At 40.8% G+C, this 19,773-nt stretch overlaps 1 protein-coding gene and 1 pseudogene across 2 annotated transcripts; both read left to right on the forward strand.

Moving 5' to 3' along the window:
• The first annotated feature begins 11,975 nt into the window (after positions 1 to 11,975).
• On the forward strand, positions 11,976 to 17,611 carry LOC126946297 (uncharacterized; annotated as a pseudogene). The gene has a single exon (XR_007722625.1). The product of XR_007722625.1 is annotated as an uncharacterized LOC126946297 (transcript).
• Positions 17,612 to 17,848: 237 nt separating this feature from the next.
• LOC126946275 (MICOS complex subunit MIC27-like) lies at positions 17,849 to 19,268 on the forward strand. Its single transcript, XM_050776408.1, has one exon. The coding sequence runs from the start codon at positions 18,153 to 18,155 to the stop codon at positions 19,008 to 19,010; it is 858 nt and encodes a 285-aa protein (XP_050632365.1). The 5' UTR covers positions 17,849 to 18,152; the 3' UTR covers positions 19,011 to 19,268.
• Positions 19,269 to 19,773: the final 505 nt, after the last annotated feature.

A 19,773-nucleotide genomic window follows, 5' to 3' on the forward strand; every position in this document is an offset into this window, starting at 1 on the left:
AAACTAACCCAAATGTCCATCAGTGACAGACTGGATTAAGAAAATGTGGCACATATACACCATGGAATACTATGCTGCCATAAAAAAGGATGCATGTCCTTTGTAGGGACATGGATGAAGCTGGAAACCATCATTCTCAGCAAGCTGTCACAAGGATGAAAAACCAAACACTGCATGTTCTTACTCATAGGTGGGAATTGAACAATGAGAATACTCGGACACAGGGTGGAGAACATCACACACCAGGGCCTGTCGTGGGGTGTGGAGAGGGAGAGGGATAGCATTGGGAGATATACCTAATGTAAATGACGAGTTAATGGGTACAGCACACCAACATGGCACATGTATACATATGTAACAAACCTGCACGTTGTGCACATGTACCCTAGAACTTAAAGTATAATAAAACAAATTGTATAATTAAATATATATTATAAATGCATGTATTTTTAATGACTTTAAAACAATTTCATAAACCAGTATGTATATAATTGCATTCAGGTGACTATAAGATATAGAAATATGGGTCGGGCACGGTGGCTCATGCCTGTAATCCCAGCACTTTGGGAGGCCCAGGCGGGCAGATCACCTGAGGCCAGGAGTTCTAGACCAGCCTGACCAACATGGAAAAACCCCATCTCTACTAAACACAAAATTAACCGGGTGTGATGGCGCATGTCTGTAATCCCAGCTACTTAAGAGGCTGAGGTGGGAGAATCACTTGAACCCGGGAGGCAGAGGTTGCAGTGAGCTGAGATCATACCATTGCACTCCAGCCTGGGCACCAAGAGCAAAACTCGGTCTCAAAAAAAAAAAAAAAAAAAAAAAAGGAAATATGTCCAATTCCTAAAAATAGTAAACAACAGACCTGTTAGAGTTCTTTTTCTATGTAAATCAACCACTATAAAGCCCGTACCCCTCAACCATCTCTTTTATTGGTCTTTTACACTCTGGACAACTATCTAACCATCCTGATCAACCCACGACCAGGTATTAGAAAACTAGGGACAACCCTTATGCTCTAGTACCTGCTAAAACTAGCCAATCATAAGCCTGCTTACTCTTCCACACCTGTTCTTTCCCTGGGAAACCACAATAAAGGCTTTTGTTCACATTTCCCCTCCCTCTCTCTGCCTCGTGACTGGCCTCACTCCTTCCTCATATGGCCCCCCATGTTGTGGTATGCCCTTTCTTCTTAGGATCTGTATCACAAACTATCTTTTCAATGGTAATCCTCATCTGATCTGTTGGACTCACCATACCTGAATAGTGATAAAACTATATTGTAAAACATTTCATGCAGCAAGCAGGGTGGTTTGGCCTCACACTGGGATAATATGCCACTAGACTTCTCTTGGCTTACTAGTTGGTTTCACCAGATGGCATCAGAAGCCTGAAAACATACTACTACCTTCTGGCATACACTTGCACTGTGGCTGAAATTGCTATTTGTTGTATTTGCTGGGTGTTGCCATGGATTCCAGCCCTAAATTTAGAACTTGAAAGTTGAGTTCTCCCCAAGTTCTGGTCTGAGTTGAGTTACTTGCCTAGATCCCAGGAAGATGCTCCTGGGGCGCCTATTTTTACATTGACTAGCTTTAATAAATATATTAAAGGTTCTTGTGAACAGAGTAAGGTGTGACTTCCCTCCAAGGGTCATGGGACAAGCCTGATGAGTAAGGATGATCAGTTGACAGTGCAGAACTGATTGGTGGGACAAACTAAGCTACTATTTTACCATACATTTTAGCCTGCCCTGTTGAGTAGGAAGAGTGCCCTTTGGAGACCCTCGTGTTGCAAACCACACACAGTAAGTGTGAGGAGTTCCACCTCAGGGTCATGGCATGGCACCCAGCAAAAGGTGTTCTTGTGGTGTTGCTTGCCTTGCTACTGTTGCAGTTCATCTCCTGACCCAGGGGTGTGCAAGAGATCCCACCCTTGGAAACCAGAGGCATAATGCTCAATGAAAAAGGAAAGAGGGAGAGAGCACTTTATCCTTGATCTCTTTAAGACCCCTGAGAAGGTCATGCAATTGATTGAGGAATATAAAATACCTCAATAATATGCATGGACCTTCTTTGCCAGGGCTGTCTCACAGACCCTGGCCGACCAACAGATGAAATGAGTACTCAGACACAGGTATGCAGTGTAAGAGCAGCTAGGGAACTGCCTGGCTCTAGTGGCAAAAGTGCAGCAGCCCTCAGAAGCTGGAGCTGCTTGATTTTATTCAGTGCAGGCACAATACCAAAAACCTGGAGCCCACACAACCTGTAGGTAATTAACATTTATTATTCCCCTTTCATGGAACGTCATACACGTGGATGATCAAAGGTCAGCTCCTGGTCAACATAAGTAAACAAGCCTGTTTAAGATAAAGTCCCCTACACTCCCTTGTACCTACTCCTCGACCTCTGCCTCAGGGTTAGAAAACAGCTGCCTTCAGCTATTCTCCCCCAAAGCTATGCAAAGCCTTCCAACCTTTCAGAAGACCTGCTCCGTTCCCTAGTTTCTCCCACCACTCTGATCTCCTGCACTTCTTGAATGTTGTTGTATGCCAGGAGCCTTATGCTCACAAATCTGGAACCTCAAAAATACCGATAAGGCCACTGTCACTCTCCTGGACATGGACCCAGATCTCTCAGAGGTCAGTGTGGACCCTCTAAAGAGGGTGGCTGCCACTCTGTACAGGCCTGCTCAGGACCCCTAGGACTTCATTTGGTAGATGCTTAAAGGAAAAAATAAAGGCAGATGAGACCAAAGCAAAAGAAAGAGAAGGGAGGAAGGGAGGTAGGGAGGAAGGGAGGGAGGAAGGGAAATGAAAAAGAATTGACACTTCAGACAAGGAGGATAACTGTCCCAAGGAGAGACTGCTATAGCTCCATAGGTGCAAACCCCAATTCCTGGAAGGTGTATCGAAAAGCTTGGAAGTAAAGCTGCCTGAAAGTAGGCTACAGGTCCCCTTCCCTCTCTCTCTCTGTAAATACCTAAACCACACAGAGTTTTCAACAAGAGACAAAAACTAAAAATGGTGGCTTTAGGCATCTAGAAGCTCCACCTCACACACAAAAAAGTAGAGAAAGAAAAAAAAAAGCTAAAGCTAAAACTCCTAAATACAGAGGGAGAAAATAAAAGGTAATAGAAATTACATGTATAAATATGTAATACTTTGTATATTTAATATACTTTGTATTTTTATAGTAATATGTATACACACATATTACTATAAAAATACAAAGTATATTAAAATATATAAAAAATTTGGATTTCATATATATATATATACACACACACATCCAGAATTTGACCCAATTAGAAATCCAAAATTTAGGTACTAAAATTTACTAAAAATTTATATAACAAATTGTATATAATAATCATGTAAACCTAAATAATAAACACTTGCTAAAATGCACCAATGAACAAAGCTCCATAGGCTTAATCAATTCCTAGGGCTCAGATTATAGTTATACCTGGAGCTCTTTATCTTCAATCAATTGCATGACCTCGTCAGGGGTCTTAAGCAGAGCAGGGATAAAGTGCTCTCTCCCCCTTTTCTTTTCCAGAAAGCATTGCACCTCTGGTTTCCAAGGTTGTGATCTCTTACACCCACTGGGTCTGGAGATGAATCGCAACAGCAGCAAGGAAACAATAAACATTATATCCTTTATAATCTTAGAAAAGTAACCAAACATAAAATAGAGGAAAAGCACATATGTTTCACTTTTACTGTAGACTTGCCTACATTTTCCATGGTTATAGTACCCACTGATCTAAAATATTCAATATTGAGCATAGATGCTACAGCATAATCAATTAAAAATTAGAATTAAATTAAGTCTTTGGCACTTACACATTGACTTGATAAAATGGGACCCAACAAACCTCCAGTTAAAATAGTTAATATGTCCCTATGTAAGTTAAAACAGGACTTTCAAAGATTACAACTTATGTAAAAATTAAGCATAAAGACACACATATAGACCAATGTAATAGAGAGCTCAGAAACAAATCCTTGCATATATGGTCAAAGGATTTTTTTTCATTTTTAAATGTTTTGGGCACATAGTAGGTGTATATAAGGTACATGAGATGTTTCCATATAGACATGTAATGTGAAATAAGCACGTCATGAATAATGGGGTATCCATCCCCTCAAGCATTTATCCTTTGGGTTACAAACAATCCAATTACACTCTTTACATTATTTTAAAATGTACAATTAAGTTATTGAATATAGACACCCTGTTCTATTTGCAACAACATGAATGGAACTGGCCAGATGGTATTTGACAAGAGTTCCAAGTTTATTTAATGGGGAAGGGATGGTCTCCTTAACAAATGGTGTTGAGAAAACTAGAAATCCACATACAAAAGAATGTATACACCATATACAAAAATTAACTCAAAATGGATCAAAGACCTAAATGTAAGAGCTAAAACTATAAACTCTTAGAGGAAGATATTGACGAAAAGCTTCATGACATTGGATTTGGCAGTGATTTCTTGGATATAAGTAATACCAAGACACAGTCAACAAAAGTAAATGTAGGTATAAATTGGACGGAATCAAAATAAAAAACTATCAAAGGACAGTCAACAAATTGAAAAGGCAACCTACAGAATAGGAGAAAATATTTGAAAATCATGTATCTGATAATCAGCTAATATCAAGAATATATAAAGAATTTCTACAAAACAACAAAAAAACCAACCTGATTGAAAAATGGGCAATGAGTTTGAAAAGACATTTCTCTAAAGAGGATATATACATGTCCAACAAGCATATGAAAAGATGTTCAACATCAGTAATCATTAGAAAAATGCAAAACAAAACCACAGTGAGATGCCACCTCACACCCATTAGGATGTCTACTCTGAAAACAAAACAAACAGAACAGAAAATAACAAGCATTGGCAAGAATGTGAAGAAATTAGAACTCTTGTGCACTACTGGTAGGAAGAATGGTATGACTGCTATGGAAAACAGTTTAGTGAATATTTATAATTTTATGTTGCCTCAGTATCCTTTTTAAGCATAAATTGGACTTTCTTAGGCCAGAAGCAGGGCTTAGCCACCCTTAACAGTTTGCAGTTTTCTATCTCCTCTTAGTTCCTCAATTTGGTTGATCCAGATAACTGCCTTATGCAACCATCTCCTGGTGGCCATCTTGCTCTGGAATAGCTCAATACAACCTACTTGACTCACCCACAGACCTCCACACTCTGTACTGACTATGCAGATGCACCACAGTGACCACCTTTCAGTTACAGCATGCCTTCATGGAGCATGTGCCTGCTTGTTTTAAAGCCACAATTAGAACTCTCCTTAGGAAACCTGCTTGGGTAACATCCTGGACCTCAATAAAGGCTTTGGCCCTTAGGTTCCTCACTCCTCTTTCTTGCTCTTCACCCACTGTTGGAGCATACATATCTTGAAAAACTCCCCATTTCCCAATTGCCCTGTGAGGCATGCTGCCCTCTTCTCTCAGAGATCTGTAAGTAATAAAACTGCTTGTTATTTCATATATCCTTTTTGTGTGTGTGTGCTGCCTCTTCTGTGTCTCACCTGACCATCACACCTGAATCTAACTCTCCTCCTGGTTAGAGCTTTCCTAGAGAGTGACTATCTTGATAGGAATAAACTGGACAGAGATCAGAGAAGAGCCACCAGGGAATCTTCCAGTATAAACATGTTTCTTATCAAAAGGACACCTGATCATGGTCAAGTGGGTTGGACTCTTAGGCATTAGGCTGTCCTCCAGGATAAAGAGGTATCCCGTAAGAGATACATTGTAAACATCCAGGACAACCTCCCTTGCTATATAATGTAGATAGATAGATAGATAGACAGACAGACAGACAGACAGATAGATAGATAGATAGATAGATAGATAGAGCAATTAGTGCATCAAGCAGAGTGGTCATGACCACGAGATACACAACAAAATGCCTTTAGACTGCTTTTGGCTTGTTAGCTGGCCCTCTTACCTGGCTAACACCATTTGAGAAGGCTCCATGGCTTGTTGATGTGTGTCTGTGCTGCTGCGTACTGCTGCTTATTGTCTTTATCAACTACCACCAAAACTCCCCTCCCTAAATTGAGTGTGCCCTAGAAAGTCGGAGTTCTCCCCAAGAACCAACAATCACCCGCCTTAGTACAGCAAGAGAGGCAACCATGATCACTATCACTCTCCTGAATGGGAACTACTAGTCACAGTTAAGTTGACTGTATTCTGAAGGCCTTGCCCAGATTCGAATGGCTTATTACTGAGAAGCTAAAGGGAGTAACCTGTGCTAAGGGGCTGTCAGGAAGATACTGGGCCAGTGTAAGCCTTAGTAGATGGCAAGAGGAAGATGTACTCTGACTACACACTGAATTGGTGAGGCAGTATCTGGGGCTAGACTTTCCAGCATGACAAGAGGGGTGCCTACTTCATTGGGGAGATGACAACATCTCACTGGCAGCAGTGGCACTGGGATCTACAATCCATATGTTTCTGTCTTCCTTCTGTCACTCTTGATCCCCTTATCCTCTGTGTTACCCTGTTGGTTTAACCCCATTGTGTGTGATGACAAAGAACTTAATGATTCAAATTAAAAGGCCAGAACATTTCTTTGCCAACTCTCCCATGATCTCTGAGGAGGTTAGCAAACTACTAAAGAAATAGGGCTTGGGGCCTTGCCAAGTGATCCTGCCACTGTTGCACTAGTGGAGGCTGATCCAAATCCAGATGATGTTGATTGGGATGCCTTGGAGAGCAAGGCAGCTACCTACAACAGGACCAATGAAAACCACAAATGGAGGCCACTGTTCACAACAGGAGCCACTTCGAAGAACCAGGAGCTTGTTAGGTAAACATCCAAAAAGAGAGAGAAAAGAAAATGTTTTTAGCCACCTAGAAATACAAGCCATTCTAAAGATTTTACTTAAAAGCAAAGAATGGTGGAGGCTCATTGTCCTGTTGTTGGGGGTTGTCCCGGGGAAAGGTTACTGCCTAGAGACGCCAGGTCCCTTCCTCCTCCCTGTATTCCTCTGATCAACCAGATACAGAAACTATGAACCACAGTGTCAGGAGGCTAAAAACCTAAAACAAAACAAAATAAGGAAAAATTACTGCTGCTTTCAGTGGCTTCAAGTTCAAAGAAAAAAAACAAAGAGGAACTTCAACTTTAAGAATTGAGGAAACATCAGCTATAGCAAGCAAAATACTAGCCCTAGATTACTTATCGATTTATAAATAATCCCCTAATAAAAGGGGATAAAATAAAAGATGCATAATAAATTATATATACATATATTTTGATATTAATGTATGATAAATTGTGTATATGTGTATATACAATATGTAAAAGCAAAATTCCACACTTTGATCCAATTGGAAGTTTGAAATTTTTGTAATAAAAAGGTTTAGGCAAGACATGATGTCTTACACCTATAATCCCAGCACATTGGGAGGCCGAGGTGGGAGGATTGAAGCCAGCCTGAGCAACATAAGCAAGATCCCATCTCTACAAAAAATTTTAAAAATTTAGCTGAGAGTGGTGGCCCATGCCTGTAGTCCCAGCTATTTGGGAGGCTGACACAGGAGCATTGCTTGAGCCCAGAAGTCTGAGGCTGCAGTGAGCTAGGATCATGCCACTGCACTCCAGCCTGGGCAACAGAGTGAGACCCTGTCTAAATAAATGTTTAAAAAGGGTGCGGTTTGGTTTTTGTGCCTCTGCAACATAGATTATAACTTTAACAACTGATAGAATGCACCAAAATTGAAAAAAAATCTAGAGATTTAATCAATACTGGGGCTCAAATTATACCTGGGCTCCTCAATAAATTTAAACATTGTGCCCCCTATATTCTTAAAATGGTAACTAAATATAATAGAGAAAAAATAGATATGCCTTCATTTGTTGCCTTGCCTAAATTTCTCACAGTCATAGTACCCAGCGCTGTAACATACCATGTTGGAAATAAATGCTCTGACACAACAAATAATGAGTTTAAATCAAAGCAAATCTTTGGCTGTTAAAAACTGGCTTGATGAAATGAGATTCCATGAACACCCAGATAAAAAACTTCATATGGCTCAATGTAAGCTAAAATGAGGGCTGCAAAGCTTAAAACTTATTACATGAAACGCAGTTAATAAAGAAGTGATTATTCTCAATGCTTCTCCATTTAGCAGACCATTTTGACTTTTGATTGCTCTTAAATCTGAAATAAATAAATTTAAAAAGGGTTTATCAAGATGGCTTATTACCACCTTATTGGTGTGGTCCCATCTATCAAGACTCCCTACCCAATATGTGAAATTATTAATATTATTGATTCTATTATGTCAACAGTCAGTAAATATTTTGCTCTTATAGATTAATATGTTCTGTTTAATGCCTGTTTCAACAGTCTCTCAGCTGCAGTTTGCTTCCACCTCCGAAAGGGACACAACACACCTTTTCTAGGTTACCTAGAAACAACCTAGCTTTTTTTTTTTTTTTTTTTTTTTTTTTTTGAGACAGAGTCTTACTCTGTCGCCCAGGCTGGAGTGCAATGGTGTGATCTCAGCTCACTGCAACCTCCTCTTCTCGGGTTCAAGCGATTCTCATGTCTCAGCCTCCGAGTAGCTGGGATTACAGGTGTGTGCCAAAACACCCAGCTAATTTTTGTATTTTTAGTAGAGATGGGGTTTCACCATGTTGGCCAGGCTGGTCTCGAACTCCTGACCTCAGATGATCCACCCGCCTTGGCCTCCCAAAGTGCTGGGATTACAGTCATGAGCCACTGCGCCCAGCCCACAATAGCTTTTTTATCACTTGCAATCTTTGGAGATAAGACCCTGATGGCATCTATCTTTCTCCAGGAACAAAGGTCTGATATTACATGAATGACATCCTCTTTCAAGGAGATTCATCTGACACACTCCCTAAGTACGTATAAGTCCAGTATCTTTTTTGCTTATAAATTAAAATTGACCATCACTCCTATTAGTGCTTTCAAAAAACCTCATTCACAGCAACTTTTTCATGCCTTCTGGAGTCTGTGGACCACTCCTGATGGTCATTAGTTGCTCCGGGGCTTCTAATGCAACATATTGCCCCTCTTGGCCTTGTGCTATACACCATTAAAAAACCAAATACCTGCCTACATACTGGGCACATTTAGAAATAGAAGATCTCATAGGCCTGGAGCCTGTGACCCTCCATACCCAGCTGCCCATTATACTTTGGGTCATGGAAGCAGCACCCCACAAGCTCAGCCTGGCTATGAAGGAAGGCCTCGTTAAAACAGGGTGGAGCCAAACTTGGGCCTTCTAGCATATTACACCTGCAGGAGCAGGTGTATACCCCTATTCTTAGTCTCTTTCCAGATGCCAGGTGCTGGAGGATGTAATTCCTTCCCTCGACCCCTGGACTCTCTGGGAAGCCCCTTGGGATTAATTTAGTGAACATTAATGGTAGTTTGCAGACTATGTGAACAGCACTGCTAACTATCATATGTGATGGAACAACACGCTTGGCCAAACCTCAGGCAGTCATCTTAGCATTGGATGCCCTGATCAACAAATGGTCCTGGCAAGGAATAGCTCACACCTGTAATCCAAGTGCTTTGGGGGACAGAGGTGAAAGGATCACTTGAGGCCAAGAATTAGAGAGAAGTCTGGGCAACATAGTGAGACCCTGTCACTACAAAAATAATAAAAACAATTAGCCAGGCATGGTGCCACATACTGGTAGTCCTAGCTACTCAGGAGGCTGAGTCAGAAGATCACTTGAGCCTAGGAGTTCGAGGTTACAGTGAGCTATGATGATGCCACTGTACTCCAGCCTGGGCAACAGAGGGAGACTCTGTCTCAAAACAAAAACAAAAACAAAAAAACCCCCAGAATTACTATATGATCCAGCAATTCCACTTCTCAGTATATATTCCAAAGAAGTGAAGGCAGGGACTCAAGCAGATATTTGCACACCCATGTTCATAGTAGCATTATTCACAATACACAAAAGATGGTGGCAACCCAGTGTACATTAAATGATTAATAAATAAACAAGATGTTATATATAAATACAATGGAATATTATTCAGCCTTAAAGAGGGAGAAAATTTTGACAAATGGATGAACCTTGAAGATGTTGTGCTAAGTGAAATATACCAATAATAAAAAAGATAAATACTGTATACAGCTATATGAGGTACCTAGAGTAAATTCATAGAAACAAAAAGTAGAGGGGTGGTTTCTGGAGGCTGAAAGGGGGGGGAAATGGGAGTCTTGTTTAATGCATATAGGGTTTCAATTTTGCAAAAGTGTGGTTGCACCACAATGGAAATGTTCTTAAAACTACTGAACTGGAAACTTAAAAATGGTTTTAAGATAGTAAGTTTTATATTATGTACATTTTACCACAATTTAAAAAGCCTAATTAATAAAGAGGTGATTATCTCCACTGCTTCTTGATTTGACAGCCGAATTTCCTTGTTCTTAAGCCTGGAAAAATACATTTATTTGGCATAGATACATAGATACAAAAATACACCTAATGGCATCTCAGGATGGATTATTACAACCTGTGGTCTCATCCATTAAGGCCCCCATACCAAATACCCAATATTACAAAAATTACTGATTCTATCCAATAAACAACTGGTAAATATTTTGCTATTGCGTGTTTGGCTAATATGTTCTGTTCAGTGCCTATTTCAACAGCATCTCACCAGTTTGCCTTCATCTCCAAAGGGACACAATACTCTTCTTCAGGCTACCCATGGGGTACCTAAATAGCTTTGCCATTGCACACAATCTTTGCAGATGAAAGCCTAACTACTTTCACCTTTTACCAGGATCACAGGTATAACATCATCCTCCAAGGAGATTCATTTGATACATTCATTTAGAATCTATAAGTCCCACATCTTTTAGTCCTTTTTGAGTTCTGATGGCAACACATCCCTCATTTACAAATAGAAATAGGCTGCTCCACAAAGGAAGTGTCTGAGTTAGTTTTATAGGATCTTTCTATAGGGAAGGGTTACATCAGGGCGTGTATAGGAGAGGTTTTTCTACTTTTAGTGCAGTGACTCAACATGCTTCTTCATACGTTGTATGTGGCATTAGCATTTTAAATCACCCTTGGGTATGATTTTTAGCATTAAAAATGAGGAAGAGTTAACTATAGGTTGGAGTTTATCTGCACATGCAGGTACTCCAGGGAAGTCCCTAGCCCTCTGAAACAGAAACTTGTGATAATTACTTCTTGGGTCTTTTGTTACTGACTGGTTAAGGGTTACATAAGCTAGATCTTGAGTGACAGGTTTTTATCCTTTTTCTCCAGACCATATTAAAACAGGAAACCAACCAGTCTGCCTGTCTCAAGAAGGGAGGTACCAGGCTCTTTTTAACAATGAGCTCTGGTGGGAAATAATTGAACAAGAACTTACTCACACCCAAGGGAGATAACCCACACACCACCCACTAAGCCTCACCTCTAACATTGAGGATCAAATTTCACCATGCGATTTGGATGGGACAAACATCCAAACTATAGCAGTCTCATATATAATGTGTTTTTAAGTACATGGAGGTTACATATATACGAAATCTAGGAGAGGCTACTACTATCTGTACCTCTCTAAAAATTAATGGAGATCAATTATTTTCCCCAGAAGTACCTGACATGTATCAGTCAACTCCTTGACTCCCTAGAGAGGGGACCACTCACTACTGTGCCCTCTCCTACTCCACCTCCAGCTTTACATCCTGCCCTTCTTCTCCAATCACTACCACAGCAATCACCCTTTCCCCTTGATCACACAAAATACTACTAATCTCTACATATACTTTACTAACTTACCAGTTTATAAACTGCAGCAACATAACTGTTTGACTCTTCATTTTGACCCAAGAAATACACCAAGATATTACTGCTTATATATACTTATACATGCATGTGTGTATCTATATCTGTCATATGTACATTTATGTATATATATGTGTGTATATATATACACATATGTATATATATAAATAAATATATATATCATACGTATATATATAAACTTTAACACACTTTACAACTCCAACAAGATATTGTTAGAGATCTCAGAAATTTCAGATCTACTTTTTTTGGCTAATGCCATATAAATGGGAAACTTAATCATGGTCCAGCCTATAAAGACTCTTATATTTAATACTTCTACTTGCATTCCTTTCTTTCGATTCCCATTATAAAATGTTTTCTATGCCATTTGGGAAAACATATGTCCTACTATATAGTCTCTATCATCATCTCAATATGTTTTTAGTATGATATCAAAGTATCACAGGGCCAATTGTATTCAATTGTATTAACCATGTCTTTAATTTTCTATATTCTGATGCTTTGACATCTTGAGGCAGTGCTGACCTTGGAGGGATTGCTCCTCCCAGGATTAGCCAATTTCTAGAGACAGTAAACAACTGGATTATGAAAGTGTCTTTCATATGCAAACCAACCACTCCAGAGCCCATATCCTCAATCACCTCCTTTATCTCAGGCACAGGGCCACTATTTACCTGCCCAAATCACCCCAGAGTCAGGTATCATACAACTAGGAAAAGCCCCTAAGCCATAGAGCCTGCTAAAATTATTCAGACTAGCTAATTCTAAACCTGCTTACTTTAACTTGCCTATTCCTTCCCTCAGAAACCATGATAAAGGCTCTTGCCCACATTCTCCCCTCACCCTCTGCCTCTTGACTGACCCTGGTGCTTTCCTGGGTGACCTCTGACAGTGTGGCATGCCTCTTGTGATCTGTGAGTATAACAGTCTTTTCAGTGGCAGGGATTTCCTGATTTGTTGGTCTTATTTATTTAAATAATAATAAAAGCCATATTTTAAAACACCACCCCAAACAGACAAAAGCTCTGTGGGGTAGTTTATTTGAGAACTGATCCCAAGAGTAGAAATGAAGTATACAGGAATATTTTAAAAAGGAAGGAAAGCCAGTACAGGGAATAATTCCATATTTTAGTTACCATGCAACTGATAACAGGTATATGATCTTGGGGACCTTCTGAATTGCATTATGAAATATATCTCAGAACTGTCTAGTTGAAGGACATAAGAGGGAAGGATTTAGCCAACATCTCCCATTCCCTTATTAGTCAAAATAATCCCACGTGACTTAATTCTGCCACACATCCCATTTGCACATGTCTGACTGCCCAGTGGTCTGTAATTTGCCCAGTGATTTGGCATCAGAGAAGCCCCTGTGCAAGAAGCAAGATATACACTACATTGGGCCAACGCAAGGCCCTGTCAGATTACGTTTGCATAGAACTAGTCACCACAGCAGTGACTTGGTTAAGAGAAGACATGATTTGACATGCACACAAGCTGTACCCAAAGCACCTTACACATACTTGTTTTGCAGTTTGTTAATATGTCTGTTAAGCCTCTTTAACTCTCTAAGCTCCCCCTCGTTCTCATTTTTTTTATTCTTTGCAAATTATTTGTTGAAGAAATATAGTCAATTATTGTTTAGACTTTTCCAGAGTCTGGATTTTGCTGATTGAGTTTCAATGATGTCATTTAACATGTTCCGCTGGCTCTTTGTTTCTTACAAAATATAAGCTAGGCATGGTGACACACACCTGTAGTCCAAGCTACTCAGGATGCAAAGGCAAAAAAATTTCTTTAGACTGGGAGTTCAAGGCTGCAGTGTGCTATGATCACACCTGTGAATAGTCACTGTGCTCCAGCCTGGGAAACATACTGAGACTCCATCAATAAAAAAAATTTAAAAGTACAGATGCTTTGTTTAACTTGAGATACAGTTTGTATAGGAAGTCAAAATAAACGCTTCTGTCTTTGCCTTTTTGAAAATCAGTTTTCCAGACAATGTATTGTTCTCTATCATCTTCCAAAGGACATTTATTAATTTGCGAGGACTGTCATAACAAAGTACCACAGACTGGGTAGCTTTAAACAATAGAAATTTATTTTCTCACAGTTATGGAGGCTAGAAGCCTGAAATCAAGTTTTCAGCAGAGTTAGTTCCTCCTGAGGGGCCATCAGGGAAGAATTTTCAGGTTTATAGATGGCCATCTTCTCCCTGTGCCTTCACACTGTCTTCCCTCTGTTCCTCAAAACTCTATCAGCATCTACATATTACCCAATGCAAAAGGCACTTCTATATTTTTAAAGTAGCACCCCACATTTCAGCACCAAAATCTTATATAAATATCATCTAAATCAGATATGAGTGACTTGAGGTATGATTCATCCTGAGGCAAAATTCTTCTCCATCTGAAAACCTGTAAAACCAGACAAGTTATCTGCTTTAAACATACAATAGTAGAACAGGCATAGGATAGAAATTCCTATTTCAAGGTGAAAAAAATGAGAAAAAAAAAAAAAAAAAGGATCATGGATTGCAAGCAAATTCAAACCTGAACAGGGAAAATTCCATTAGATTTTAAGGCTCAAGAACAAATTTCTTTGGCTCAGTGTTTTGTCCTCTGAGCCCACCCACATGGTGGCCAAGCCTTCTCAGCTCTGGAAAGCAGCCTTACCCACCTCAGCCCTAGAAAACAGACACACACCCTCTGGCACTCACATGCAGATGCCTGGCTAGATGAAATCTGGAGGTACGGTCACATTCCCTGGGCCTGTGCCTTTGAGCCCAAGGGAGAAGTGACAGCCCTGCTGACCTCTGATCTACCTTTGGGTTATTCTTGTCTTTTCTTGAAGGATAAGACATGTTTACAGCTGGATAGCTCTATTGGCCCATTCTGTAGAATTCCAGAAGTCCAACAGCCTTCCTTCATTTTATCCCATCTCTGTCCCCTTCAGTCCAAGTTAGCAGCATTTCTGCTGGTACAAAATTCTCAAAACCCTTTTGGGCCTCCTGTGCAATTCAAAGAAGGTACAAAATCAGACAAGAGAGTCGTCCACATATATTTCCTAGACAACTGCCTTTCTATTCCTGGATTCTGCTGAGCTGTTCATTGGATCTATGAATTGCACATGTAATATCTTTAGTAAATTGTTTTCCAGCCATATCCTTGATGTTCTCTCCAGAACACACTTTCTAAGTTTTGCAATATGAATAGGATGAGAATTTCCCAAATCTTCAAGTCTGGTCCCTTTTTACTTAACAAGTCATTCCTGAAATTAATTATTTCTCTCACATTTTACTATAAAGCAGCAAAAAGAAGCCAGGTCAGGTCTTTGACACTTGGCTTAGAAATCTACTCAGCTAAATATTCATTCATCACTTACAAATTCTACTTTTCACCAAACACTAGAATACAATTTGTCCAAGTTCTTTGCTACTTTTTAACAAGAATAACCTTTCCTCCCATTTCCAATAACATGTTCCTCATTTCTGTTTGAGACCGCACCAGGACAACCTTAAACATTCGTATTTTTACCATATGATGTTCATGATGATATATTCCATAAGATGACAGAAGCTTTCTCTCTTTACAGTTCTTCTCTTTTCCTTCTGAGCCTTCGCCAAAATCATTTTAATGTCCATATTTCTACCAATAGTCACTTCAAAGGAATCAAGGCTTCTACTAACATGCTTCTCATTTTATTTTAATTACCATTTCAAAAATCCTAACTTTAATTATTGTCACATTCAGGTTTTGAAGGTTAGGACTTCAACATTTGGACTCTTTTTTTGGAGACAGAGTTTCAGTATGTTGCTCAGGCTAGTGTGTAGTGGCTATTCACAGGCATGATTATAACTCACTACGGCCTTGAACCTCTGAACTTTATCCTCCTGCTTCAGCCTTTTGAGCAGCTGGGACTATAGGCATGCACTACTGAGCCAAACTTCAACATATGAATGTTTTTTGGAGACACAATTCAACCAACAGGAACATTACTTTTTTGCAAATATCAATATGAAATCTTTGTGTGAGACATATTTTATGCTTACAGTTCATTGCAGTTATGATTTTTATTGATATTCAGATTGTCCCATAGTTGGCCTGTGAGATTTTCATCAAATTGCCTTCTGAGTCTCTTTGACATGACCCAATGGTCTTTTGATACTTTTTTTTTTTTTTTTTGAGACAGACTCTTACTGTGTTGCCCAGGCTGGAGTGCAGTGGTCCAATCTTGGCTCACTACAACCTCCGCCTCCCGAGTTCAAGCGATTCTCCTGCCCCAGCCTCCCAAGTAGCTAGGATTACAGGTACCTGCCACCATGCCCAGCTAATTTTTGTACTTTTAGTAGAGATGGAGTTTCTCCATGTTGGCCAGGCTGGTCTCTAACTCCTGACCTCAAGTAATCTGCCTGTCTTGGCCTCCAAAAGTGCTGGGATTACAGGCATGAGCCACCGCACCCCGCCTAATACTTTCCTTGTATTATTATTTTTTTAATTTTGCAGGAGGAGATTTGCTTTCCTTTTCTCTGAAAGGAGAGGAAATTGAAACTGAGTGGCCCATGAGGGAAAGAGGGGAAGTCCAGGGGTGCAGGAGGCCCCTGGGTGAAGGCAGAGGCTAACATGGGGTTCAGAGCTACGGGTGGCCATCAGCCTGACCATCTTTGTGCTGTCTGTCATCATCATCATCATCTGCTTCATCTGCTCCTGCTGCTGCCTATACAAGATGTGACACCGACCACGTTCACCACTGTGGTGCACGCCCCTTACACTCAGCCTCCAAGTGTGCCACCCAGCTACCCTGGATCGAGCTACCAGGGCTACTACCCCATGCTCCCCCAGCCAGGGATGCCAGCAGCATCCTACCCAACACAGTACCCACCACATTACTCGGCCCAGTCCATGGGCCCACTGGCCTACCATGAGACCCTGGTCAGAGGAGCAACCGTGCCATACCCCACAAGCCAGCCTCCTTACAACCCGGCCTACATAGATGCCCCAAAGGTGGCTCCCTGAGTGTGCCCCGGCCTCTCTGGCTGCCACTAGGTTATGTTGTGTGTGTGTGAGTGGTGTGCAGGCATGGTTCCTTACGCCCTGTGTGTGCTGTGTGTGTCCTGCCTGTGTATGTGGCTTCCTCTGATGCTGATGAGGTGGGGAACGATCCTTGCCAGAGTGGGCTGGGACCAGACTTTCTTCTCTTCCTCATCTGAAATTATGCTTACTAAAATCTCAAGCCAAACTCAAAGAATGGGGTGGGGAGCACCCTGCGAGGTGGCCCCTGAGAGGTGGGGGGCTCTCCAGGGCATATCTGGAGTTCTTTTCCAGCTTACCCTAGGGTGAGCAAGTGTGGCCTGTCACACCAGGATGGTGTAGCTTTCTGTGAGTATGATATCGATGTGTCCTGGTTTTGGCAACGTAGCCAGCTGCTGCCCGAGGGCAAGGTTTGTCCCCAGAGTTGGGGGTACCCTTTGCAGAGCCAGGAACATGATGCAGGTGAAGCTTGGGATCTGACCAAGTTGGGCTTTGATCCTTTGGGCAGATGTCCCATTGCTCCCTGGAGCCTGTGTCATGCCCACTGGGGGTCAGGCAGCCTCCTGATGCCAGAACACCTCAGACAGAGCCTTATTTACCTGATAGCTGTCTACCTGGACTGTCCCTGTCCCTGCATCCTCCCTAGGACCACCTGGAGGGCCACACACAGAGCCTAGTTACCCAAAGGGAGCTCTCTTGCCCTTGCTGGCCCTGCCCTTCCCACAGGTGAACAGGGTGGTCTGTCCACCAGCACACTCAGGTCTCTTCCCTGCAGTGTTTTCATTTTATTTTAACCAAACATTTTGCCTGTTTTCTGTTTTAAAATGTGATAATTGATGTGAGACTGAAACCCCTGGGTTATGGAGGGAAATTGGCCAGGAGGAGAGGGACGACCTGGCGACTGTGAGTCCCTGCTTCCGCTGACACCAGCCTCATAGAATATGCAACTTCTGAACCCCAGTCCAGTGTGTTCTGGCAGCAGGGACACCTGGGCCAAGGGGCCATCTGGACCAAAGGTGGGGTGTAGGGCCCTGGATGGCAGACATGAATACCTTGGTGTTCCCTGTCTCTCAGTTATTGTTTCACCAAAGCTGTCTCAGCTTCGTATCTGTTGTGTTTCTGAGAGTCTATGGTCTGCACCCTTGTTTATAATAAATGCAATAGTTTGGGGAAAAAAATTGTGGGCACAGAGTAGAGGTATGTATTTATTGGGTACATGAGATGTGATACAGGCATGCAATGTGAAATAAGCACATCATGGAGAATGAAATATCCATCCCCTCAACCTTGGCGGAAAGGGTCGTAGACATGGCGGCCATCAGGATGGAAAAACTGACAACCATGCCTGCAGGTCTGATATATGCATCTGTAAGTGTACATACAGTCAAAGAAGAGGAATCCAAAAAGCAGCTAGTGAAACCAGAGCAGCTCCCCATATATACTGCACCACTGCTTCAGTCTAAATATGTTGAAGAGCAGCCTGGTCATTTACAAATGGGCTTTGCTTCCATCCAGACTGCAACTGGTTGTTATATTGGCTGGTGCAAGGGTGTTTATGTCTTTGTGAAAAATGGGATAATGGATACAGCACAATTTGGAAAAGATGCTTATGTCTATCTGAAGAATCCTCCTCGAGACTTTCTTCCGAAAATGGGAGTTATTACAGTTTCAGGATTGGTGGGCTTGGTTTCAGCGAGAAAAGGTTCCAAGTTTAAGAAAATTACTTATCCTCTGGGACTGGCCACTTTAGGAGCAACTGTTTGTTACTCAGTTCAGTCCATAATAATTGCTAAGGTAACAGGGAAAAAGATATATGCTATAAGCCAGCAAATTTTTGGAGCAGTTAAATCACTGTGGACAAAAAGCAGCAAAGAAGAGTCACTCCCTAAACATAAAGAAAAAACTAAGCTAGGATTCTCTGTTGAAATAGAAGTACCTGCAAAAACAACTGACATCTTGAAACACTCAGTGCCCTTGCCAACAGAACTCAGCTCTGAAGCGAAAACCAAATCAGAATTCACTTCAGGCGCAACACAGTTTATGCCTGACCGCAAGCTCATGGATCACGGGCAGTCCCACCCAGAAGATATAGATATGTACAGCACTAGAAGCTGAAGTAGACTGCATACAGAGACTACATAGAAAACTACAAGATGTGTGACGTTGCAAATAATGATGAAAAAAATCATGTAATGGGTAACTGATACATAGAGTATTACTTAAATCAAGTTTTTCCCTTACATATCCAAATGTGCAATTTGATAAATTACATAAGTGGTTAACAGACAAACTGAATGCAATGCAAACAATATTAAATGATTGATGAGGAGACTTAGGTAGAAGTATTAGCTTGCATTTGATGACCTTTAAGGGCATTTAAAAAAAAAATGAAGACATGAACTCCAGTGAGATTAAAATCTGAAAATACATATATGTATGTATAAAGACATACATATTTATACAAATAAACATATATTTCTGCTCTAGCGTTCCCAGACTAATGTCAGTTAAATTAGAATGGTATGTGGAAAGATGTGTTTCCCTCTGTTTTTTTTTTTTTTCCGTTTCCTAGAGCTGGAATAAAATATCCATGTTTTATGGGAAAGAAAAAAAAAAAAAGAAAGAAATATCCATCCCCTCAAGCATTTATCCTTCGAGTTACAAACAATTCAATCACACCCTTTAAGTTGTTTTAAAATGTACAATTAAGTTATTATTGACTATAGTCACCCTGTTGTGCTATCAAATAGTAGTTCTTATTCATTCTTTCTAATTCTTACTTGTACCCATAAAACATCCCCACCTCCCCAACATGCCCCCAATACGCTTCCCAGCCTTTGGTAACCATTCTTCTACTCTTTATCTCCATGAGTTCAAT

Source organism: Macaca thibetana, chromosome X, assembly GCF_024542745.1.
Source record: "Macaca thibetana thibetana isolate TM-01 chromosome X, ASM2454274v1, whole genome shotgun sequence".
In the NCBI taxonomy this organism is placed as follows: Eukaryota; Metazoa; Chordata; class Mammalia; order Primates; family Cercopithecidae; genus Macaca; species Macaca thibetana.